This window comes from Lithobates pipiens, unplaced genomic scaffold (assembly GCF_037356315.1).
Source record: "Lithobates pipiens isolate NorthernLeopardFrog02 unplaced genomic scaffold, aLitPip1_a1.2 Scaffold_8, whole genome shotgun sequence".
Taxonomy (NCBI): domain Eukaryota; kingdom Metazoa; phylum Chordata; class Amphibia; order Anura; family Ranidae; genus Lithobates; species Lithobates pipiens.
This window is the reverse complement of record NW_027507903.1, coordinates 578216574-578238238: the sequence shown is the minus strand read 5'-3', so window position 1 is coordinate 578238238 and position 21665 is coordinate 578216574. Positions and strand designations below refer to the sequence as shown.

The following is a 21665-nucleotide window of genomic DNA, read 5'->3' as shown; positions in this document are numbered from 1 at the left end:
GGTGTTTTTCTGCTAAGGGGACAGGTCAACTTCACTGCATCAAAGGGACGATGGACAGAGCCATGCACCCTTAAATGTTGGGTGAGAACCTCCCTCCCTCATCCAGGGCATTGAAAATGGGTCGTGGATAGGTCTTCCAGCATGACAGTAACCCTAAACACATGGCCAAGGCAACAAAGGAGTGGCCTAGCCAGTCTCTAGACCTTAATCCCATAGAAGTGTGGAGGGAGCTGAAGCTTTTGCCGCGTACACACGATCAAACAATCCGGTGGAAAAGTCCAGCAAACTCAAGTCCGCCAAACAATCCCCCCGTGTGTAGCCTCCGGCATACTTTTTTGACCCGAAAATACGGCGGACTTAGAATGCCGTGTTGCACTCCAATCTTCCCGCTGGACTCGCATTTCGGCGGACAATCCGGCCGTGTGTATGCCAGTCCGCCGTACTTTTGAAATGAGCAGACTTTTCCCGCCCGGAGAAAAGTCCGCTCATTTCGAGCGGGTCTCCAGGTAGGCGGGGCCCGCGAGGGAGACGTCGCTGGCTCCGCCGCCTGGTATGAACTTAAAGGGGAACCCCAAGGCCGAAAAAAAATCGGCGTGAGGGTCCCCCCCAAGTCCACAACAGACCCTTGTCCGAGCACGCTACCCGGCCAGGAAAGGGGGGGCGAGCAAGCACCCCCCCCTCCTGAGCCGTACCAGGCCGCGTGCCCTCAACATGGGGGGGTGCCTTGGGGAAGGGGGGGCCACGCGCCCCCCCCCCACCCCAAAGCACCTTGTCCCCATGTTGATGAGGACAAGGGCCTCTTCCCGACAACCCTGGCCGTTGGTTGTCGGGGTCTGCGGGCGGGGGGCTTATCGGAATCCGGGAGCCCCCTTTTAATAAGGGGGCCCCGGATACCGGCCCCCACCCTATGTGAATGAGTATGGGGTACAATGTACCCCTACCCATTCACCTGTAAAATAAAAGTACAAAAAAACGCAACACACGACGGGGGTCTTCTCGCCGGACTCCTCCGCTATCTTCTTGTAGCTCTTTTACTAGCGGAGGAGCCCGGCTTTCTTCCTCACCGCCGGCCTCTTCTTCCGACTTCGGGGGTCTTGTCCCCCTCTTCGGTTCTTCTGCCGGGCCACCGCGCCTTCTTATAGCTCTTTTACAGGCGGTGGCCCGGTCTTCTGTCGCCGCCTTCTGTTCTTCTTCTTCTTCTCCTCCTTCTCCTTCTCCTTCTCCTTCTTCTTCTTCTCCTGGAGATGTTGACTCGACGATCTCTCCGGCCGCAATGCCAGGGACGCGCTGCCACTTATATAGGGACAAGGGGCGGTGTCACATGGGTTGATGTCACATGGCGACAGTCCCAGCATCCTCCGGGACTGTGACATCGTAAGGGGGCGGGGTCACCATGTGACACCAACCCATGTGACATAAACCCATGTGACACTGCCCCTTGTCCCTATATAAGTGGCAGCGCAGCGCGTCCCTGGCATTGCGGCCGGAGAGATCGTCGAGTCAACATCTCCTGGAGAAGAAGAAGAAGAAGAACGGAAGGCGGCGACAGAAGACCGGGCCACCGCCTGTAAAAGAGCTATAAGAAGGCGCGGTGGCCCGGCAGAATAACTGAAGAGGGGGACAAGACCCCCGAAGTCGGAAAAAGAAGAGGCCGGCGGCGAGGAAGAATGCCGGTCTCCTCCGCTAGTAAAAGAGCTACAAGAAGATAGCGGAGGAGTCCGGCGAGAAGACCCCCGAAGACGGAAGACCCCCGGAGCTGTGCAATAAAGTATTTTATCTTGTGTGTTGTGTTTTTTTTGTACTTTTATTTTACAGGTGAATGGGTAGGGGTACATTGTACCCCATACTCATTCACATAGGGTGGGGGGCCGGTATCCGGGGGCCCCCTTATTAAAGGGGGCTCCCGGATTCCGATAAGCCCCCTGCCCGCAGACCCCGACAACCAACGGCCAGGGTTGTCGGGAAGAGGCCCTTGTCCTCATCAACATGGGGACAAGGCGGCCCCCCCTTCCCCAAGGCACCCCCCATGTTGAGGGCACGCGGCCTGGTACGGCTCAGGAGGGGGGGCGCTCGCTCGGACAAGGGTCTGTTGTGGACTTGGGGGGGACCCCCACGCCGATTTTTTTTCGGCGTTGGGGTTCCCCTTTAAGTCCATACCAGGCGGCGGGGCCAGCAACGTCTCCTTCGCGGGCTCCGCCTACCTGGAGACGCGCTCGAAATGAGTGGACTTTCCTCCGCGTGTGTGGGCGAGTCCGTTCATTTCAAAAGTAGGGCAGATAGTACGGCGGACTTAGTACGCCGTATTAGTCCGCTCAAAAAGTGCCATGTATGGGCAAGTAGCCCGTTTGGAAAGTCCGACGGACAGTCTGGCGGGAAGTCCGCCAGACTAAGTACGTCGGACATACCGCTACGTGTGTACTCGGCTTTTGAGTTACCAAACGTCAGCCTCGAAAGGCTTAAAGACTTGGAGAGGATCTGCAAAGAGGAGTGGGACAAAATCCCTCCTGAGATGTGTGCAAACCTGGTGGCCAACTACAAGAAATATCTGACCTCCGAGATTGCCAACAAGGGTTTTGTCACCAAGTACAAGTCATGTTTTGCAAAGGGGTCAAATACTTCTTTCACTCGTTAAAATGCAAATCAATTTATAACTTTTTTTAAATGCATTTTTCTGGATATTTTTGTTGTTCTGTCTCACTGCTAAAATAAATATACCATTTAAAATTATAGACTTATTTCTTTGTAAGTGGGCAAATTTACAAAATCAGCAGGGGAACAGATACCTTTTTTCCCTCGCTGAAAGCTATGAGCAGCCAAAATCTGACAGGCCGGTTATCGCATTCATTTCACTTTCAATACGTTTTTAGGTACAGTACATAGGGTAAGAAAATATTTCCAAATAGCCAAAAGATGTTAGGCAGCAGGAACTTATCTGCCGAGAATGTAAAATCATCCAACAGTATAAATAGCATATTAATAAGCAGAACATAGCTTATAACGGTAGATTAGCTATCAGTGAGCCAAGTAATTTGCGGCAGCCCACAAAACAGAAGCAGATCCGATTATCACATCTATTTCAATGGTCTGCCTTATTTGCAACCATTGCACAAAAAAGTGCAAAATTGCATCACATTACAACACAGAGCAATAAGTTACCACGCATTGTAGTGCGACGTTGCTGATGTGTTTGGGGTGCTGTTAAGAATGAATGGCACCTGCTAGAAAATGGCACATTCTCAGTGCAAAGGGCATGCATGCAATATTGCACACAACTTATTCTGCATTGTGCTCTGATTATTCCTTAGGCCCCTTTCACACGGGACAGATCAGTAATGATCCGCCCCGTGATGATCCGCTCGCTCAGCGGGGATCGCTCCGTTGTCCCCGCTGAGCCGGCGGCGGACAGGGCGGTCTCTGCACACTGTGCAGGGACCGCCCTGTCAGCTCTCCGCTCTCCTCTATGTGGATCGGATGAACACGGACAGACTGTGATAGAAAAATAGGATTTTCCTCCGTCTGCAGAATCAGACAGTAGCGGAGGCGGACAATAGCGGGTGTCTGCGGATGTTCATCCGCAGACACCCGCTATCCCATAGGGATGCATGTATGTCCGTATTTCATCCGCAAACGGATGGATGAAATACGGACATACTGTCCGCATGTGTGAAAGGGGCCTTACTGTTCTGTACTAACCTATTTTACAACAATGCTACTAAAATTTTTCTACTTTTTGTAATCAAAATATCAGGCAGGCATGCTCTTTGAACAATGCCAGTGCAATGCATGATGGGATGTGTAGTCTGAGGATAGCAGGACATATGAAATCACTATCTTTACACTGTTCAGGCCTCATTCTTGGGCCATGGCATTTTAGAGTATTGCATAGCTCCCAACTGTCCCTGATTTTGAGGGACTGTCCCTGATTTGGAGCAATGTCCCTCTTTCCTCCTCATTTGCCCTTCATTTTAATCTGATCTATATATATGTCTATAACCAATATAAAGGAATAGTAGTGGTAAAAAAAAAAAGCACTTGTGTGTTTAACCAATCTTTTACTTTTTGTACAATTCTCCTTTTAAGGGGGTGTGTCCTATGCCTGCATACTTTTGCTGATGGGTGTCCCTCGTTCCCATCTCAAAAAGTTGGGAGGTATGGTGTTGTGGGGGGCAAACCGCAAGAACTGACACATAAAATATACTTTTGGAGGTCTCTTTATGCCTGAATTTCCATGCAGTTAGTATTAACATTATGTTGTATGCTGGCACATGTGCCATAATGCAAGGGTTGAAAACTGGCAAGAAAGTCAGAGGCCTTTGGGGCTCCTTTTACATAACCGATTAGGGCCTTCTATCCAGATTAGCATACTTCTGCAGTGGTGTTTCTGATTAGGAGCCGGCTTTGGTTGGCTGTTCGCTTATAATCACACATAAAGCAATTACCTGCGGTTAGGGACGGATGTGCACCCTGGACCCAACTGTTGGGCCCAGGTGTGCACATTCACAGTAATCACTTTGTGTTTAATTATATGCGAACAGCCATAGCCGTGTCAGCTCATCACTGATTTGTACTGGCTTCCTGTCTGTGGCTGATCAGTAACATCTGGCCATACCAAACTACGTTGATCTAGGTGGTGTATTGCCATAACCAGCCTCGTGCATGATCCCTCATTCTGTTATGGAAGCGTAGACTAGAACTCCATTACGACCTGGGGATGTGTTTGGATAGATACTCTGTATGCCTTTGGTCACACTGACCTGGTCTTGTCTTTTCTGTAGCCCCTCATCTGCCGGAATTATAAAGGCGACCTCGATATGACGGAGATCGATCACTTCATGCCGTTGGTGGTCCAGAGGGAGGAAGAAGGGAACTTGACACCGCTTCTCGTTCACGGCAAAATCCACTTTCTATGGATCAAGCACAGCAACCTTTATTGTATCCTCATGTAAATATAATACCCGGGTTCCCATCATGGTGTCTGTTTAGTCCATATCAGACATGTGCTGCCTTCTCATTCCTACTTTGTGTCCCTCAACTTGTTAAAAGAAGACCTTCAAGGTCCTTCTATTTAGTAGCACCCGCGTCCCTTCAAAAACGCACACATTACCAGTAAAAAATAAAAACGCCTTCCTTACACCCCGGTTTCTACACATTGGATCATCTACTTTTCCAGTATCAAGCTGAGCTACATCACTCTTGCCTATGAAAGGAAACCAGTGGTAAAGAATCTTTTTCACTGGGAATGTAATGCATTTTTTGGGGTAGGGGGTTACTAAATCTGACCTTTCTCCTATTTTTATTAGATTAGAGATTTATGGGTTTGTGCTCACAGATCCATTTGCCCCTACAACGTAATAACCAGAAGTCACAGGTGGTGCGTGCAGCCTGTCAAAGTCAATGAAATCAAAATATGTAGCAACTGTACACCACTGTTAACCAGCTTTAGAAACCTAGAGGTGCTGTTCCAGGCTCCTGCATCCCAATCCGGTGGGTTGTGGGTGCTAGCAGGGGAAAACTCGTCCCGGCTCAGTGCATTCAAGTCCAGCAAAAGAAGTGTCCCAAATGCCGCACACCAACATGCCGCTGTTGGTGTGCAGCATTCAGGACATCTCTTTAACTGTATCGGCTCTATTTTGCAGCATTTTCACCATGTTTTGTAACTCAAATAATTGGGTGCCCTGGGAATGTGAAGCATCTTCTGAAATCTTGTTCTCGGCTACGGTGAGTCTGCCTCTTATCTTATCCAGATTGTGCCGGATTAGTGTGCACTCAGTGGTTAATTGATCAATGCTCACTTAACCAATTTAGGTTAATTTGTATTCTGCTACATATTTTTGGTAAACAAAAATCCCAATAAGCGTATATTGATTTGGTTTGCACAAAAGTTAACAAAATGTCTACAAAATAGGGGATAGATGGCATTTGTATTATTGATTTCTTTTTTATTAGTAATGGTGTCGATCAGTGGTGTTTATTTTTTTTTTTTAGCGGGACTGCGACATTGAGGCGAACAGATCGGACACCTAATGCACATTTCTAACACTTTTTTTGGGGAACCAGTGGCATTACTACTGTAATCGGTGCTAAAAATATGCACTGTTATTGTAGTAATGACACTGGCAGGGTGGGGGTTAACATCAGGGGCGATCAAGGGGTTAACTGTGTTCCCTCGCTGTGTGTTCTAACTGTATGGGGAAGGGCTCACTGGGACAACACGCAGATCTGTCTTCCTGAATAAACAGAAAGACAGGATCTGTGTGATCTCCCCTGTCAGAATGGAGATTTGCCTTGTTTACACAAGTAGATCCCTGTTCTGTCACTGCGGGGGAAAAATTGCGGGTGGCCACAGACATTGAGTACGCTGGACCCGTTGATTGGCTCCCCCGCTGGCCAATGGGAGTGTGCGCGTGTCCACAGATTGCCGTGTACGAGCCCCATGTATACCTACGGCAATGTGTGCAGCCGAGCCAACCTGCTGCAGTATAACTGCGATGGCTAGTCAGCAAGTGTTTAAAGTGCTTGTAAACCTCAGACATGAATATAAACAAAGCATATCCCTCTATATGGTGTACTTGTCTCAATTCAGAGCACTAAGCGTAATTTCTGTCTGCTGCTTCCTTTCTCTGTTATTAGCATGAATCACTTCTAACAAGTTTTCCTGACACCAAGAAAAAATTGTTACATGGGAGGGACTTCCAGCTGATTGCCAGCCTCATCTCTGTTCTTGTGTGCTGTGTGGTGGAGGGTGTGTCCCTTCCCTCCAATCAGCATTCAGAGCTCTCCTCACTGAACTCTGCTAAGTGTAACTTCAGCTCTCCGCCCCCTTCTTTTTAAATGCTCAGACAAATATCACATGTATATCCTTTGTCACAAACTACATCTAGAATTTATCAGTGCTGGGCGTCTTCTATCATCTGGGGACTTTCTTTTTGTAGCTGACTCGGACTGTTATATTAAACATAAATGAAAGAAATTGGATACTTGTATTTGAACCCCATAAAGAAAAGAAGGTTGCTCCTATGTATAATCTTAATGTAACAAAAGAAGCAATAAAAGAATATAACAATGAATATAAAAGACACATTTTTATTGTACAAACAAGTATAAAAGGTGAGTATTAAAAAACTCTGGTTTCTGTACATTCATATGTAATACCCTCACAAATTGGGCATATAAGGCAACAATGTATTGTTAGCAGAATACTGATGAGCTGCAACTTCCAACGCATTTTGATTATTGAAAAATCTTCATCTGGGTTAGTTGTGATGTATAATCTTAATGTAACAGGAATATTTAGAGTGATTCAACATATATTTATTTTTCTCCTTAACGCTTTACTTTCTCAGTGGTTGCTTTAACAAATAAGAACGCAAATGCCTCCCTTGTGTACTCCTTCCTTTATAAAATGGTAGAGGTAAGTTATCTCACTTTATAATAAGGTGGTATATATAAATATGACACTAGTACATTTGAGTGAATTGGCCATAACAAGGTAAAGGGGCTTTCTACATGCGAAACTAAATTTGGAAAGTAGCAACAAAGTGGGAGTAACACCCGATGATGGAGGTGGCCAACTTAGACATCTGAAAATGATCTGTAGAACTTTAGTATGGTGTGATTGTAAAATGTAACCACGCAGTGAGTCCGTCCCCCCCCCCCCCCCTTTCTGTCTAGGAGTGTCATGAATTAGTAAAAATACTTGCCTTATTCCTGGCTTCCAGCAGCCAGTGTTCTCTCTGCTGTCCGACACTCCCAGGATATGGTGGGTCCTACATTGTACCCAAGACAAACTTGCGACCTACAAAGATGGTCTCAGAGAGGCTGGTCTTGCACCTGGGAGGAAGCCTTCATCACCCCCTAGACAAACTAAGCATCTAACTAATGCAGTGTGGGGGCAGGCCCACTGCATGGCTACCTTTTACACCAACTTTTAGTTGGGATCTTATAGGGAACATTTTGAAATGTAAGGAGAACCCCAAAATTGTAAAATATAACAAATGAGACTGTGTCAAGAAAATTAATACCAAATATGTCAGGCTGCAAAACTGCATGCACCTGCAGAAAAACTATGATACCCAAATTTGTACATAATATAATGGAGGAAATTAAAAAGCCTCTCTACTATAAAGAAAAAAATTTAGGCTAGAAGTATACTTTATTGCTAGTTTTTGGACATTTCCTACAGGGGCATGTTATACATATGGACCTCGTTTATTAAAGTATCTAACAATGGAGCGGTCTAGGTTGCCCAGAATGTCTACTGTAGTCTGGTAATTAGAGGAACTGTTTAGTAAGTGCAGCATAGCAGGTTTTTCCTTAAAACAATCCTAATTAGTCTGTGTGTGGGTGCAGGGCCTCTGATAAGGGGGTACCACTGGTCCTCCTATATGGGGTCCAGGCACACAGAGGGGCCCAGGCAGCAGGGGGAATCGGATGTGGGCAGGCAGGAAGATTGGTGTGGGGGGGCAATTACAAGAACAATGCTCTGTGTGAATCTCTGAAGCAGCTGAAAGACAGTTTCTCCACCTCTCCCTCCCCCTGGCTTACAGCTGCTGCAGGGAGAGATGCACAGGGCGTTATTCCTGTAATATAATACAGTTCTTTTTAACTTTTTACATCAGGGGACACAGAGCCATAGTAATAACTATATGAGTTATATCGGACCATCAGGTGCTGGACACTGGCACGCCCCGTAAGGCATGTACTTTCCCCATATAACCCCTCCCTTTGCTGGGAGTCCTCAGTTTTTTTTAGCCAGTGTCTAAGGTGTTGGGCACGAGTAAGGATGTGTTGTACTGAGCTCCATGGGCAGTAATCCTTTGATGAGAGCCAGCCATCCTGACCGGATCCATTCTGATGTCTTTGTAATAGCCTAAATGAATGGTACCCGGGCCTCGTAATCCAAAGAAACAAGGTTTTGCTTGCGAATGCTTCTCTTTGAGAGCTGCGCCCTGGGATCCAGTACTTTTTGGTAGTGAGGCCAATAAGTTTACTGGCAGGGTGCTGTCGTAGGTCCAGGATTGTGGGATAACCTGAGAGTTCCCCGGTTACTGAAGGTTTCCTTTAAGGTCCCGGTGCGATCAGAGTCTATTTAAGGGTGACCGCTCAGGTTCACAAAACAAAGGTTTTGTTTGTACTGCCAGAGGGTCCAAGCTCTGGACAAGCAGCGTCAAGATCCACTATTTTCAAAATGGATTTGTCAATGTGATTATTCAAGCTTCAGCTTAAAGAAGAAAATTCTTCCTTCTCATATTAAGAGCACGTTCATCCAGGGCGATTAGTGCCTCTCGGGTGGTGCATCATCAGATCTCTATGGCTCAGATCTATAAGACTGCGACTTGGTCTTGGGTTCATACGTTTAGCAGATTTTATCAAATCGATATTAAAGGTCATGAGGATATTGCCTTTGGGCACAGCTTATACTGCAGGCTGCAGTATGAGTCCTCTGGCCTCCTGTTTTTTTGTTCTGTCCTCCCCTCCCCCTTCAGTTAGAATTGCTATGGGACATCCCATATAGTTGTTACTATGGCTCTGTGTCCCCTGATGTAAGAAAAGAAAATAGGATTTTTAAAACGGCTTACCTGTAAAATCCTTTTATTTGATGTACATCAGGGGACACAGAGGTCCCTCCCTTCTTCTTATACACTTATATATTTTGGCTACAAAACTGAGGACTCTCAGCAATGAGGGGGTTATATAGGGGAAGTACACGCCTTAAGGGGCGTGCCAGTGTCCAGCGCATGATGGTCCGATATAACCCATATAGTTATTACTATGGCTCTGTGTCCCCTGATGTACATCAAAGATAAGGATTTTACAGGTAAGCTGTTTTAAAAATCCTATTTTTTATCTTTTAAATTTAGCAGGAATTTTGTACGTTATGTTTGTGTCCGCAATAAGGATTTTAGTGTATTTTTAGTGGAAATGTTTTGATATTTTCAGGGAAGGAGGGGCACCTGTCAAGTAGGCGGTATGGGTGACCGGGACAGACCCATTGTCATTCTAAGGAACTAGGGCTTGTATTTTGTGTAACTCTTCTCATGCCTGTGACTTGATGCAACATTTAGGTGTTCACGGAGTACTTCAAGGAGCTGGAAGAGGAGAGTATCCGGGACAACTTTGTCATTGTGTATGAACTGCTAGATGAGATTATGGACTTTGGCTTCCCACAGACCACTGATAGCAAGATTCTGCAGGAGTAAGTTGCATAGCATTACAGTTTTGAGTGGGAACCAAGTGTTCAAAACACCTTCAATACCTGTTAAAAAAAAAAAAAAAACACCTTCAAGTTTATTGTGGCTTCTGGAGACAACAATAGTGAGATTTTTGTACAACTAAGGTGTGACTCTTGTAGCTGAAATTCCCAGAGATTTATTTTATATGCAGGGACCATGCTATAAGCTGGAGTGTCTCTAGCACAAATTTGGTGTTGGACTAAGCTGTAGCCAGCCTAAACTCTGCTTGTTTACATTATCTAAGGTTATAAGGTTTCTCCTAGGCCCAAGGCCATTCCTTCTACCTGACTCTAGGTAGTGTTGCCCAGTAGATAGAGTGAAAAATCATACAATGTTTTGGGTTATAAATATTTTACTTTACTCTGGCCAGTCAATGAAGGGTATATTGGGGAGCCATTCTAGAAGGGTGTGTGTGTGTGTGTGTGGGGGGGGGGGGGTCCCTTGCCTCCCATGGTGCTAGGGGAGGATGTGAGTCCAGAGGCCTTTGCCTCCCAAACTTCCTGCCTGGATAGGATATGGATGCTGAGAGTTCTAGTGTATGCTTCTCTGGCTTGCTGTCTTAAAAAGGGCTGAAGAAGATTTCTGCTTAGTCAATTGCCACTGTCAGCTTAAGGGTACAGAACTACAAATTGCTGGCCTTGCTTTAAAGGTACTACTAGCCTGTGAGAGATGATGAAGATATATAAGTGTAGCTGGCTGCCAGGCCTACCAAATCTGAATCGGCCTGTGGTAGAGAAGAGATTAAAGATACTTCCAGGTACTACTAGGGGAAGGATGTTTTCTTCTGCTATTTTTGGGTATCATATACCCCCACCCTTCTCTCCCATGAATAATTGAGCCAATTTTTTAAAAGAAGACAGGTGGCACTCCGCAGCGGCATGACAGCTGGAGAGGAAGTAAAGTCTGGAGGAGCACAAATACTCTATGACTTCCTGAGTCACTGGGGAACACTCAGCTTGATGCTGCCATCCCATGTGACTCTGGCAAGCCATATTGGGTCAGGCAGAGCCTATTTAAGGCTCTGGCTCCCAGGCTAGGAGAGCTTTCTGCAAGTTTGTAGAGTAGGGATAGGTACCCCACCTGTTAGGGACAGTACTAGCGGTAGGGAAAGGTTCCTGGCAAGAAGGGAAAGGTCACAATTTCTTTGGGCATCTTGCCATTTAGGCACTGGATGGCAAGGCTGTATTCTGTTTTCTTAACAGACGCTGTCTACCTGCCGTCTTTACATCATTGTAATTTCATAAGTGCACCCGTTTGGGCAAGCATCCCTCTGGGTTGTTGTGAACTGTTGTTGCATTATTTCATTACAAGTTCTCTTTTGCACTTGTCTGTGTGACTTACTGCCACTGAACACCTTGCACCCCACCTACAGTATATGTCTGTAACCATCGGTGGCTCAGTGAGTGTGCAGCTATAAAACAAATCACCAGTAGAAAGTCTAGGATGCTGTGTGTGTGTGTGTGTGTGTGTGTGTGTGTGTGTGTATATTATGTGTGTGATGCCATAATTTTTGCTTTTTAATGACTCTGGCCATTAGAACTGAGAATTCTAGTGTAGCATGATCTCTATCTCTACTGGGGTCGCAGAGATCTGTAAAAATCCTATGTGTGTTTCAGATTGCCAGTAGTTCATTATCTCCTTTCTGTCTGTTACAGGTACATCACACAGCAAGGGAACAAGCTGGAGACGGCCAAGTCTCGTGTGCCCACCACTGTCACAAATGCTGTATCTTGGAGATCTGAGGGTCTCAAGTACAAGAAAAATGAGGTCTTCATAGATGTCATAGAGTCTGTTAACTTGCTTGTAAGTGCCTGTGATATAAACGTGCTCTTTTCCACTCCGATTTACTGCATGTCAATGTGAACTGCACTGGAACACATTTCTATTTACAATAACGGTGTAGCGTAGATGACTATTCTGAGGGTGTATTAGACCTGCTTTGGTTTGCATTGTATTTCTTTGCATGCAACAGGTCAGTCTTTAGTCACCTGTTTTGATAACAGGACTCCCCTATTTGAGTTTGCAAATATAGGGGTGGTTTAACAAAACCGGAACGTGAAAAATCTGGTGCAGCTCTGCATAGAAACCATTTCAACTTCCATGTTTTATTGCCGAAGCTTAATTGATCAAGCTGAAGTTAGAAGCTGATTGACTACCATGTGTGGCTGCAGTAGATTCTGAGTTCTTCGGTTTTAGTAAATCTCCCCCATAGTCTAACTCCCTATTATAAAGATGTTTTACAGTATTCTAATGTCTCCTTCATCCTTACCGGTGCTTGTTTTGTTGCTACATAATCCGAGCTGAAATAAAGCTGAGCTAACATTGCTAATGAGTTTTACATTGAATTTACTTTTATGAATGGTAAACACCCCAGAATTAGTTAGTGGTCAGTGGCAGGCAGTAAAGGTAACCCCCCCCCCCCCCCCAATATTGGTGGTCAGTGGCAGGCAGTAATGTTAACCCCTCCCACCACGGGGGAAATGGTAAACCCCCAGCATTGGTGGTCAGTGGGACACAGTGATGTTACACCCCCCCCCCCTCCCAGCATTGTTGGCCATTGGCAGGCTTTAATAACAACCCCCAGAGCTTTGGTGATTAGTCGTTTCATTACTTGAACACATGTTCACGCGCTGTGCTCTTTCTCCCAGTTGGGTGGGAACTATACTTCCTCTGTCATACAGAGATTAGACCACCTGACATTTCAGACTCTCTTTTCAGTACTGGGTGCTGGAACACAAGGAGGGATTCATCACCTGGCACTCTGCTACTTCTCTGCAAGGCCAGAACCCTCTAAGTGGTGGTGGTACATGGTGCAGGGCCCCCCCAACCCCTTCTGACACTCTCTCACCAAAAAGCACCATTGGACATGAACCTCTTCTATGTATATCAAAGTATAGTTACAAAGATATATTGCTTATTTTCTGTGTCCTGTATTATTGTGTATTTCAGGTGAACACTAATGGTAGTGTACTTCTGAGCGAGATTGTGGGCAGTGTTAAGCTGAAAGTCTTCCTCTCTGGAATGCCTGAGTTAAGGCTTGGGCTGAATGATCGGGTCCTATTTGAATTAACAGGACGTAAGTACCAGTTACTGGAGGTGGGAGAGATTTTTTTTTTTTTTAACATATTTCCATCAGTGTGAATAATATAATGCTTGATACTAATTTTGCTCATTAGAGGGGAGGATCAGTAGACCGTTATCCACTTCCGACATAGGTAAGCAAGGTAAACACTTGGACCATCGCTAAGTGGTCTTGCAGCTTCGGGTCCTGAGTTGCAGCCAGGGGCACTGTCTGCATGGAGTGGATATGTGGGTTTCCTTATCATGCTCTTCCCCCCCCCCCCCCTCATAAATCAATGACAATAGTCCTGCCTTGGGTCCATAACATACTAGAGATCCTGTTGCTGGCACCAATATGCCACTGACAGGATTACTAGAGAGGTCAGAGAAATCGCTCAACTCTTTCTATGGTATCACTCAAAGGCATGACAAAGCACAAGTTTGCTTTAACGCGGAACTCAATCTGGAAAAAAATTCCACCAAGGGAATTTCCTTTCACTTAATGTGTCCCTGGGAAAGAAAAGGAGAATCTTTCCAACATCAACATGGATGGAAAAAACAATTGTATTAGTGGAGTGGGTACAGATTAGATTTTCTTTTTAGTTGTTTTTTTATCAATTCTTTATTTATGGAAAAAGCAGAATATAAAAGGCATGCAAGAGAAAAAAAATATCACTCAGAATCTAAGCTATACACCACTGACATGTCAGGATTGGTTATTTGGTGGTCAATAGGTGATCAGTTCCTAAAAATGTTACATACATATCCAATCTGCTGGCCCATCATGGTCTTACAGACTTCAGTAGAGATGTGTCATTTAACATAGGGTAGATTACGTGCAAAGCAGGCACCATTAGAAAGTAAAGCTCCAAGAGAACGAAGAAGAAAAACAAAATGGGGGGGGAAGTGCTAAGCGCAAAAGGGGTATCCTGGGTACAACAGTGGAGAGGAAGGGGAAAAACTGTCCTCCTACCCCAGGTCTCCCATCACCACAATGATGCCAGAATGCACTGCCGAGATCAAGTTGTGTTCAAAAGAGCTTTATAAGCTGTGGAATACACAAAGTCATGCCAATAAAATGATTTCCTAAGGAATGTCTCCCGTGTGCCCTTCTATATCTCAGTTAGGGCCTCCTTTTCATTTATTTGCTCAATTTTCACTAGCCAGACTGTGATTGAAAGAGCTTGGCGTTATTTCCAGAAAATAGGAATACAGCTTCTTGTTGCACTCACTAGGCTTGGGACAATGGAGCATCTATAGGTTTTACTCAGGATCTCCTGATGGTGTTACAGAAATAAGGCATTGTCCCGTGGAATCTCTTGATCTATGAATTTCTATATAATGCGAAAAACTTCTGCCCAGAAAGCTTTGATTTCACTGCATGATTAGAATATGTTTCCCAGCACTTCTCCACACCTCCAGCAAGTCTCTGCACACTGTAGGAACATTTTGTGTATCCTGTTGGGTGTGCAATACCGTCTTGAAGAGTTCAAATCCTAATATTTGGAGCACACTGGTGGTTTTTATAGGTGAAGAAAAGTATTCTCTCAATCTGTTTAGTGGGGAGAGAGAAATGCCCAAGTCCCAGTCCCATTCCCATTTGACAACATATGGCAATTTGAAATCTGCCACAAGAGATTTAGGTGGACTATACATCAGGGATATGGCATGCCAAAGAGGCGTCCAATCATCGCAGAGTTGTTCAAATTGTGTAAGATGAGGAAGATGCTGAGGGAAGGGAGGCTAAGAAATGTCAAAGTTGTAGTATGATTTAAAAAGCGTTTTTAGTTTTTGTTGCTTTTTGTATCCCCGCTGGTGAGATTTTTTAGTAGGACAGGAAGTCAGGGTAAATTCTACCCCCCAATGGTTTTAGTTTTATTTTTTTTTGTTTTTTTCTCTCTCTGAGCCCACAGGGAGGCGGGAAAAAACAAAACTCCAAGGTGAACCAAAAAAATGTGAACACACGCACACAGAAAGTGCACTAGGGTGTGTCTTATGAAGAGGAAGGACGCCCCCCCTAGGTGCAAGACTCCTGACTTGGGCATGGCATACTCAGGTCTCCCTAGCCAAATGGCCCAGTGGATCCAGCTCCTCATGGTCAGCCGAAGCCAACCACCGAGTACTGGGTGGGGGTTCTCCTGAAGAGAGACCCTGCAAGGCAGGGGAGGAAGGAACCTGATGGCCACACATCCTCCCCTAGACTTAAGAGTAGGCCCAAAGACCCACACTCCAATACGTGAGTAAAGATAAATGTCACATATATAAAGTGCAGTGACTGTGAATAAAACAAAATATAAAGAGCCAACGTTCACAATGGCTTGGCATTGTGGCCTGGTAACAATAATTGCCCGTCTCAGCTAAAAGGCATGAGGCAATGTGCAGAAAAAAAAATCAAGAGGTGTTGTTGTAGTCAAGTGTTCGTTTCCACAAACCCATAGTGATACTTGGGGCGCCCTCCCATCCCCCATCCCCGGTGACATAGCCAGCAGCGAAAACCAGACAAGTTTTAACCTTTCTCAGGCATTTTCCATATACTGAGGTGTGATTGTTCTTGTCTTCCCATCATAGGCAATAAGAACAAGACTGTTGAACTAGAAGATGTGAAGTTCCATCAGTGTGTTCGTCTGTCACGCTTTGAGAACGATCGTACAATCTCATTTATTCCACCAGACGGAGACTTTGAGCTGATGTCTTATAGGCTAAACACACAGGTATCTATCTAGTGTAGTATGTAATATCACTATATAAGCTTACAAAATATACCTCTCATCACACACCGGTACTGCATTGATTATTATTTTAGATTTGATGTGTACATTTTGATTGTCTTTGGAAGTAAATTTTCTTTACATGGTGCCAGAATTTTTAATGCTTTTATTTAACCATTATGCTAAAAAAGAATCTGTCTATGACAATTTTTTTTACTTTTGCTAGATGCATTACAACCTAATGGTTATATATAGATAGCCAGGTTAAAAAATGACACAATTCCATCTAGTTCAACCAAAAAAATAAAAATAAAAAAATTATATATATATATATATATATATATATATATATATATATATATATATATATATATATATATATATATAAATTATGTGCATTTAGGAAAGAATCCAGGCCTTTTTTAAAGCAATCTAATGAGCTGGCCAGAACCACTTCTGGAGGGACTCTATTCCACATTTTCACAGCTCTTACTGTGAAGAAACCTTTCCGTATTTGGAGATGAAATCTTTTTTTCCTCTAGATGTAAAGTGTGCGCTCTTGTCCTCTGTGATGACCTTACAGTGAATAACAACACCAAGTTCACTATATGGACCTCTTATGTATTTGTACATGTTGATCATATCCCTCTTAATTTCCTCTTCTCAAGAGAGAATAAATTGAGTTCCTCTAATCTTTCCTCCATGCCTCTTATCAGTTTGGTTGCCCTTCTCTGTGCTTTGTCCTGTTCCCTGATATCCTTTTTGAGAACTGGTGCCCAAAGCTGAACTGTCTATTCCAGATGAGGTCTTACTAATGTAGTTTTCTATCCATTTACAAATTGATCTTTTCAAGCCTGTAGACCGGGGGTCAGCAACCAGTAGATCGCGGACAGGAGACTGGTAGATCAAGGTCTGAGCTTGTTTACCTGCCATTTCAGAACATCAATGTGAAATGCAGAGGAATTGCATGTAAAGTTGGAGCTGTAATAGGGAGCAAGAGCCACATAAGCTTATGTCTCCTCTGTAGTGCTGGCTCCTGTCCCTATGCGGAGCGATACCAACTGCACTCCACCTCTTATCCCGACTAGCGTTCTCCAGAGTGGTGTCAGCAGCAGGAAAGAAGAGATCTTCAGGTCAGTGTGAAGCAATACACTGGGCATAATAGTCAAGGGCTGCTTTCACACTGATATGCCGACTGTTTACCCACAGTACCTGTAGTGTACCTGCAGCTTTCCTGCGGGCTTGCCACTTCTATTATATTCTGTGGGTTTGGCGCACTTTCTGAGTGCAGGAGTTTTAACCCTCCCCAATTTACGTGTGGATGAGCCTTAAGGGTTGCCAAATGCAACTAAGGGCTCATTCACAAGTGCGGCAGACACTGGTGATCCTCTGAGAAGTTACTCCAGTGTGTTTGAAAGGTACTGAGGAGGCGATATGTTTCCTCCTCACCTCCTGATTTAAACCTATGATTGCCATGCAGTGCACATGATTGTGACATGGTAGTACGGCAATTAAACATTTAAATCAGGTGTGAGGAGGCGACACTGTGTCGGTGATTTTTGACTTCTCCCATATTGTTCAGGTAGATCTCCACCTCTTTAACCACTTCAGATCCGCGCTATTGCCAAATGACGGCATTAGCGCGGACCTACATTTCCGGGACTACGTCTATTGACGTAGTCCTGGTTACGAGCGGCCTGCGCGCCCCCTGAGGGGCGCGTGCGGCGCGCTCTGTGATCGGCGAGTCCGTGAGACTCGCCTGATCACCGATCCGTGTAAGGGGTCGATCCCGACCCCTTATCACGTGATCAGCTGTCAGCCAATGACAGCTGATCATGTGATAGAACGGAGCCGGTAATCGGCTATTATTCCTCCTCGCGCTGACAGCGCGAGGAGAGAAAAAAAAAGCCGATCACCGGCGGCCGTGATCGGGACATCAGTCCCGATCACGGCCATCAATAAAAGGGACCACCTGCCACCTGCCTGTGCCCACCTGCCTCCCGCAGTGCCATCCTGAAGTAAAATAAAAGAAAAAGTAAGTGCCCCCCGTCAGTGCCCCCTGTCAGTGCCCATAGTGCCCACAGTGCCACCCACAGTGCCACCCACAGTGCCACCCCACAGTGCCACCCACAGTGCCACCCAATCTGCCTCAAAGGTGCTGCACCCCAGTGCCGCCCATCAGTGCCCAGCAGTGCCGCCCATCAGTGCCCAGCAGTGCCGCCCATCAGTGCCCAGCAGTGCCACCTATCAGAGCCACCTATCAGTGCCACCTATCAGTGCCCATCAGTCCCATCTATCTGTGGTACCTATCAGTGCCCATCCGTGCCACCCATCCGTGCCACCCATCCGTGCCATCTTATCTGTGCCCATCTTTGCCCATCAGTGCCGCCTTATCTGTGCCCATCGGTGCCGCCTTATCTGTGCCTATTAGTGCCGCCTTAACTATGCCTATCAGTGCCCACCAGTGCAGCCTATCAGTGCCCACCAATGCAGCCCATCAGTGCCCACCAATGCAGCCTATCAGTGCCGCCTAATCAGCGCACTTCAATGAAGGAGAAAAATGACCCGTTTGCAAAATTTTATAACAAACTATTAAAACATGATTTTTTTTTTTTTTTGCATCTTTTTTTGTTTGTTTAGCAAAAAATAAAACTCCGAGCTGTAACTAAATACCACCAAAAGAAAGCTCTATTTGTGGGAAAAAAATGATAAAAATTTCATTTGGGTACAGTGTTGTATGACCGCGCAATTGTCATTCAAAGTGCATCAGCGCTGAAAGCTGAAAATTGGTCTGGGACTGAGGGGGGTTTAAGTGCCCAGTAAGCAAGTGGTTAAGGTTGCCTACCCCTGCTGTAGACTTTACCTTACCCATTAGCCATGTGTGGGGAACTGTGTCAAATGCTTTTGCAAAATCCAAGTATACCACGTCTACAGCCACCCCTCTGTCCAAGGTTTTACTTACCTCCTCATAAAAACAAATCAGGTTTGTTTGACAACTTCTGTCTTTCATGACTCCATGCTGTCTGTTGCTTAAAATATTTTTTCCAACAAGAACTCATCTATGTGTTTTTTTTATTAAACTCTGCAGTATCTTCCGGACTCTAGAAGTTAAACTAACAGGTCTATAGTTACTTGGTAAAGACTTTGATGCCTTTTTAAACATGGGCACCACATAAAAAATTTGAAACAATGGCTTTAAATGACAGCGCTAAATTCTTTTAGGATCTGTGGGTGGATGCCATCTGGTCCAGGTGCTTTATCCACCTTTATTCTATCTAAATATTTCTGGACCATATCACTTTTGAGCAATTGTGGATCATCTGGGGCTGTGTCACTAGCATTCCCATTAAGGATATGAGCTCCCCCATGCTCCTTTCTATACACAGGACTAAGAAAGTATTTAATATATTTGCCCTATTTGTCCCCAGTCACCCACTCTAGATTGTTTTGTGAAGAGCCTACATGCTCAGACTTGACCTTTTTACTATTAATATATTTGAAGAATTGTTTGAGGTTTGACCTACTGTTTTTTGCAATCTGCCATTCGTTTTGAATTTTTGCATCCTTGATTTCCTTTTTACATATTCTGTTATATTCTTTGTAGCATTTAAATAATGATATTGTTCCTTAATTTTTATGATTTTTAAAAGTTATTTTCTTATGATTTATAGCCTTTTTAACTTTGGCCGTGAGCCACACAGGTTTTATTTTTAGCCTTTTAAACTTATTGCTCATGGGAATATACTTTTGTAGTGAGTTTGCATACAGTCTTTTTGAAGAATTTGAAGGCTTCAATAAACTGGACCATAAAACTGTCTTGTAATATTTTTATACATTTTTTGCCCTTTAACTGTCCCAGCAATACTCCGGGTAGTTCAAATCCCCCATTTTTATCACTGTCCCAGCCCTTTACATTTGTGTTAGGAGCTGAGTCTCCACCTCCTCATTAACACTGGGAGGTCTATAAAGAACTCCAATGATGATTTTTTTTTTTTTTACGCACAACCATGTACAGTTCCACCCATAATGACACGCTCCATCAACTAGGTCCTCTTTCACGCTCACTTTGAGATCACTTCTCACATAGAGATAGACAACACCACCCCTCTGTTTTACTCTGTCTTTACGAAAGAGAGCATAGCCAGGAATATTAATAGCCCAGTCATGAGAAGAATGAAGCCAAGATTTAGCAATACCAATTGGATCATAGTTCTCCTCGTGCACCAAAGCTTCCAACTCGTCTATTTTTATTGGCAGACTTCTGCCATTGGGGAACGTGCACTTTAATTCGTTGTCACATTTTGCAAACGTATGTTGCATGTTTTTTATTTTAGTACAAATAGCACCATTTCCAATGGTTGTTTGTAACATAGGAACCTTCATATCATCTGCCATAGCCCTCCCCCTATCTTTACTCATTCCACCCAGGGCCACTGATAAGGCCGTACAGCCAGCCTTCCTGTACTGGGCCTAGGCCCCATCAGTTCAGAATGGGGACCTAGCACCCACTGAGCAGGAGGGCTGGCTGTACTGTCTTATTGCAGACACTGATCCTCTTCTGCCTCCTCTGCAGTGCTCCAGCTTCTGTTCCTCTTTCTCTCTCCGGCTGCACTGCAGGGGGATTGGTTCTAGCACATGGGCCACTTGCATCTGCTGTCTGGACCCCATGTGTGCCTCTTTCCCTTGCAGCACTGCTGGCTTCCCTCCTTTCTTCCCCCACCAGCAGCTGCTGCAGGCACACAGATGAATGTTTTTCGGGATGGAGAGCAGGGGAAGGGGCAGGTAAATATGTAGTTTTCTGGCCCCTTTCTTTTACTGAATGAACACAGTGAGTGATCAGTACCAATCACTCCTGGGTCCATTCATCACAGACGCATAGTAAACTGTATTTACTATACTTGAGTTTGTGAATGAGCAAGAAGCCTCAGAGCACTTCAAGTTCATTCAGTTGTGCAGCTGAGGTTGCAGAGAAAGTGACTGATTAATCTATGTTACTTTTGGCTGGGGGGCATTGCCAGGTAGGCTGTATTGGGCCCCGTGATCCGTGATTACTAATAGCAACCCTGATTCCAGAGCTGACCCCTGTTTGACTTATTATTATTATCTAATTCACCCCCCCCCCCCCCCCCCCCACAATCCTAGTTAGTTTAAATACTCCTCCAGCCTTCCCACAGGGTAGTTAGAATATGTTTAGAATTAAGATTAAAGTATAGTTAGAATTTGACCGGAATTCTACTTTAATTTCAAATAGGTAAGGCTGCACTACTATAACAAGAATGGAGATTTAAATTATTGCAAATGCTTATTGGTGACCGGTTCTGCTTAACAGGAAAAAGTATCAATTAAATAGTGACAACTATATATTGTGTCCAACTCAGCCAGTACTATTAGTGTCTGGTTACATATGTCCCATAGAAATCTATAAAATATGTAATGGGGAAGCTTAGCTGACAATTGAAATAAATCTATATTTAAATTTTGTAGGTGAAACCGTTAATATGGATCGAATCAGTGATTGAGAAGTTTACTCACAGTCGATTGGAGATCATGGTTAAGGTAAGGTTATTTTTTTTGTCTGTCTTTTCTACAGCTAGGTGATATTGCTTCCACCACATGGTGCCACAGACAAGAGGAGCTATGTCCATTCTGCCCCTGGCTAAAACAT

The 21665-nt window shown here is 44.8% G+C and overlaps 1 protein-coding gene across 1 annotated transcript in view; it reads left to right on the top strand.

Moving 5' to 3' along the window:
* AP1M2 (adaptor related protein complex 1 subunit mu 2) overlaps positions 1-21665 on the top strand; it is a 44261-nt gene that overhangs the window by 6702 nt on the left and 15894 nt on the right. Inside the window, exons 2-8 of the mRNA XM_077470235.1 lie at positions 4776-4932; positions 7344-7411; positions 10065-10195; positions 11888-12035; positions 13182-13308; positions 15861-16003; positions 21485-21556. Coding sequence (XP_077326361.1) covers positions 4776-4932; positions 7344-7411; positions 10065-10195; positions 11888-12035; positions 13182-13308; positions 15861-16003; positions 21485-21556 — 846 coding nt within the window. The remainder of the gene's footprint in view (positions 1-4775; positions 4933-7343; positions 7412-10064; positions 10196-11887; positions 12036-13181; positions 13309-15860; positions 16004-21484; positions 21557-21665) is intronic.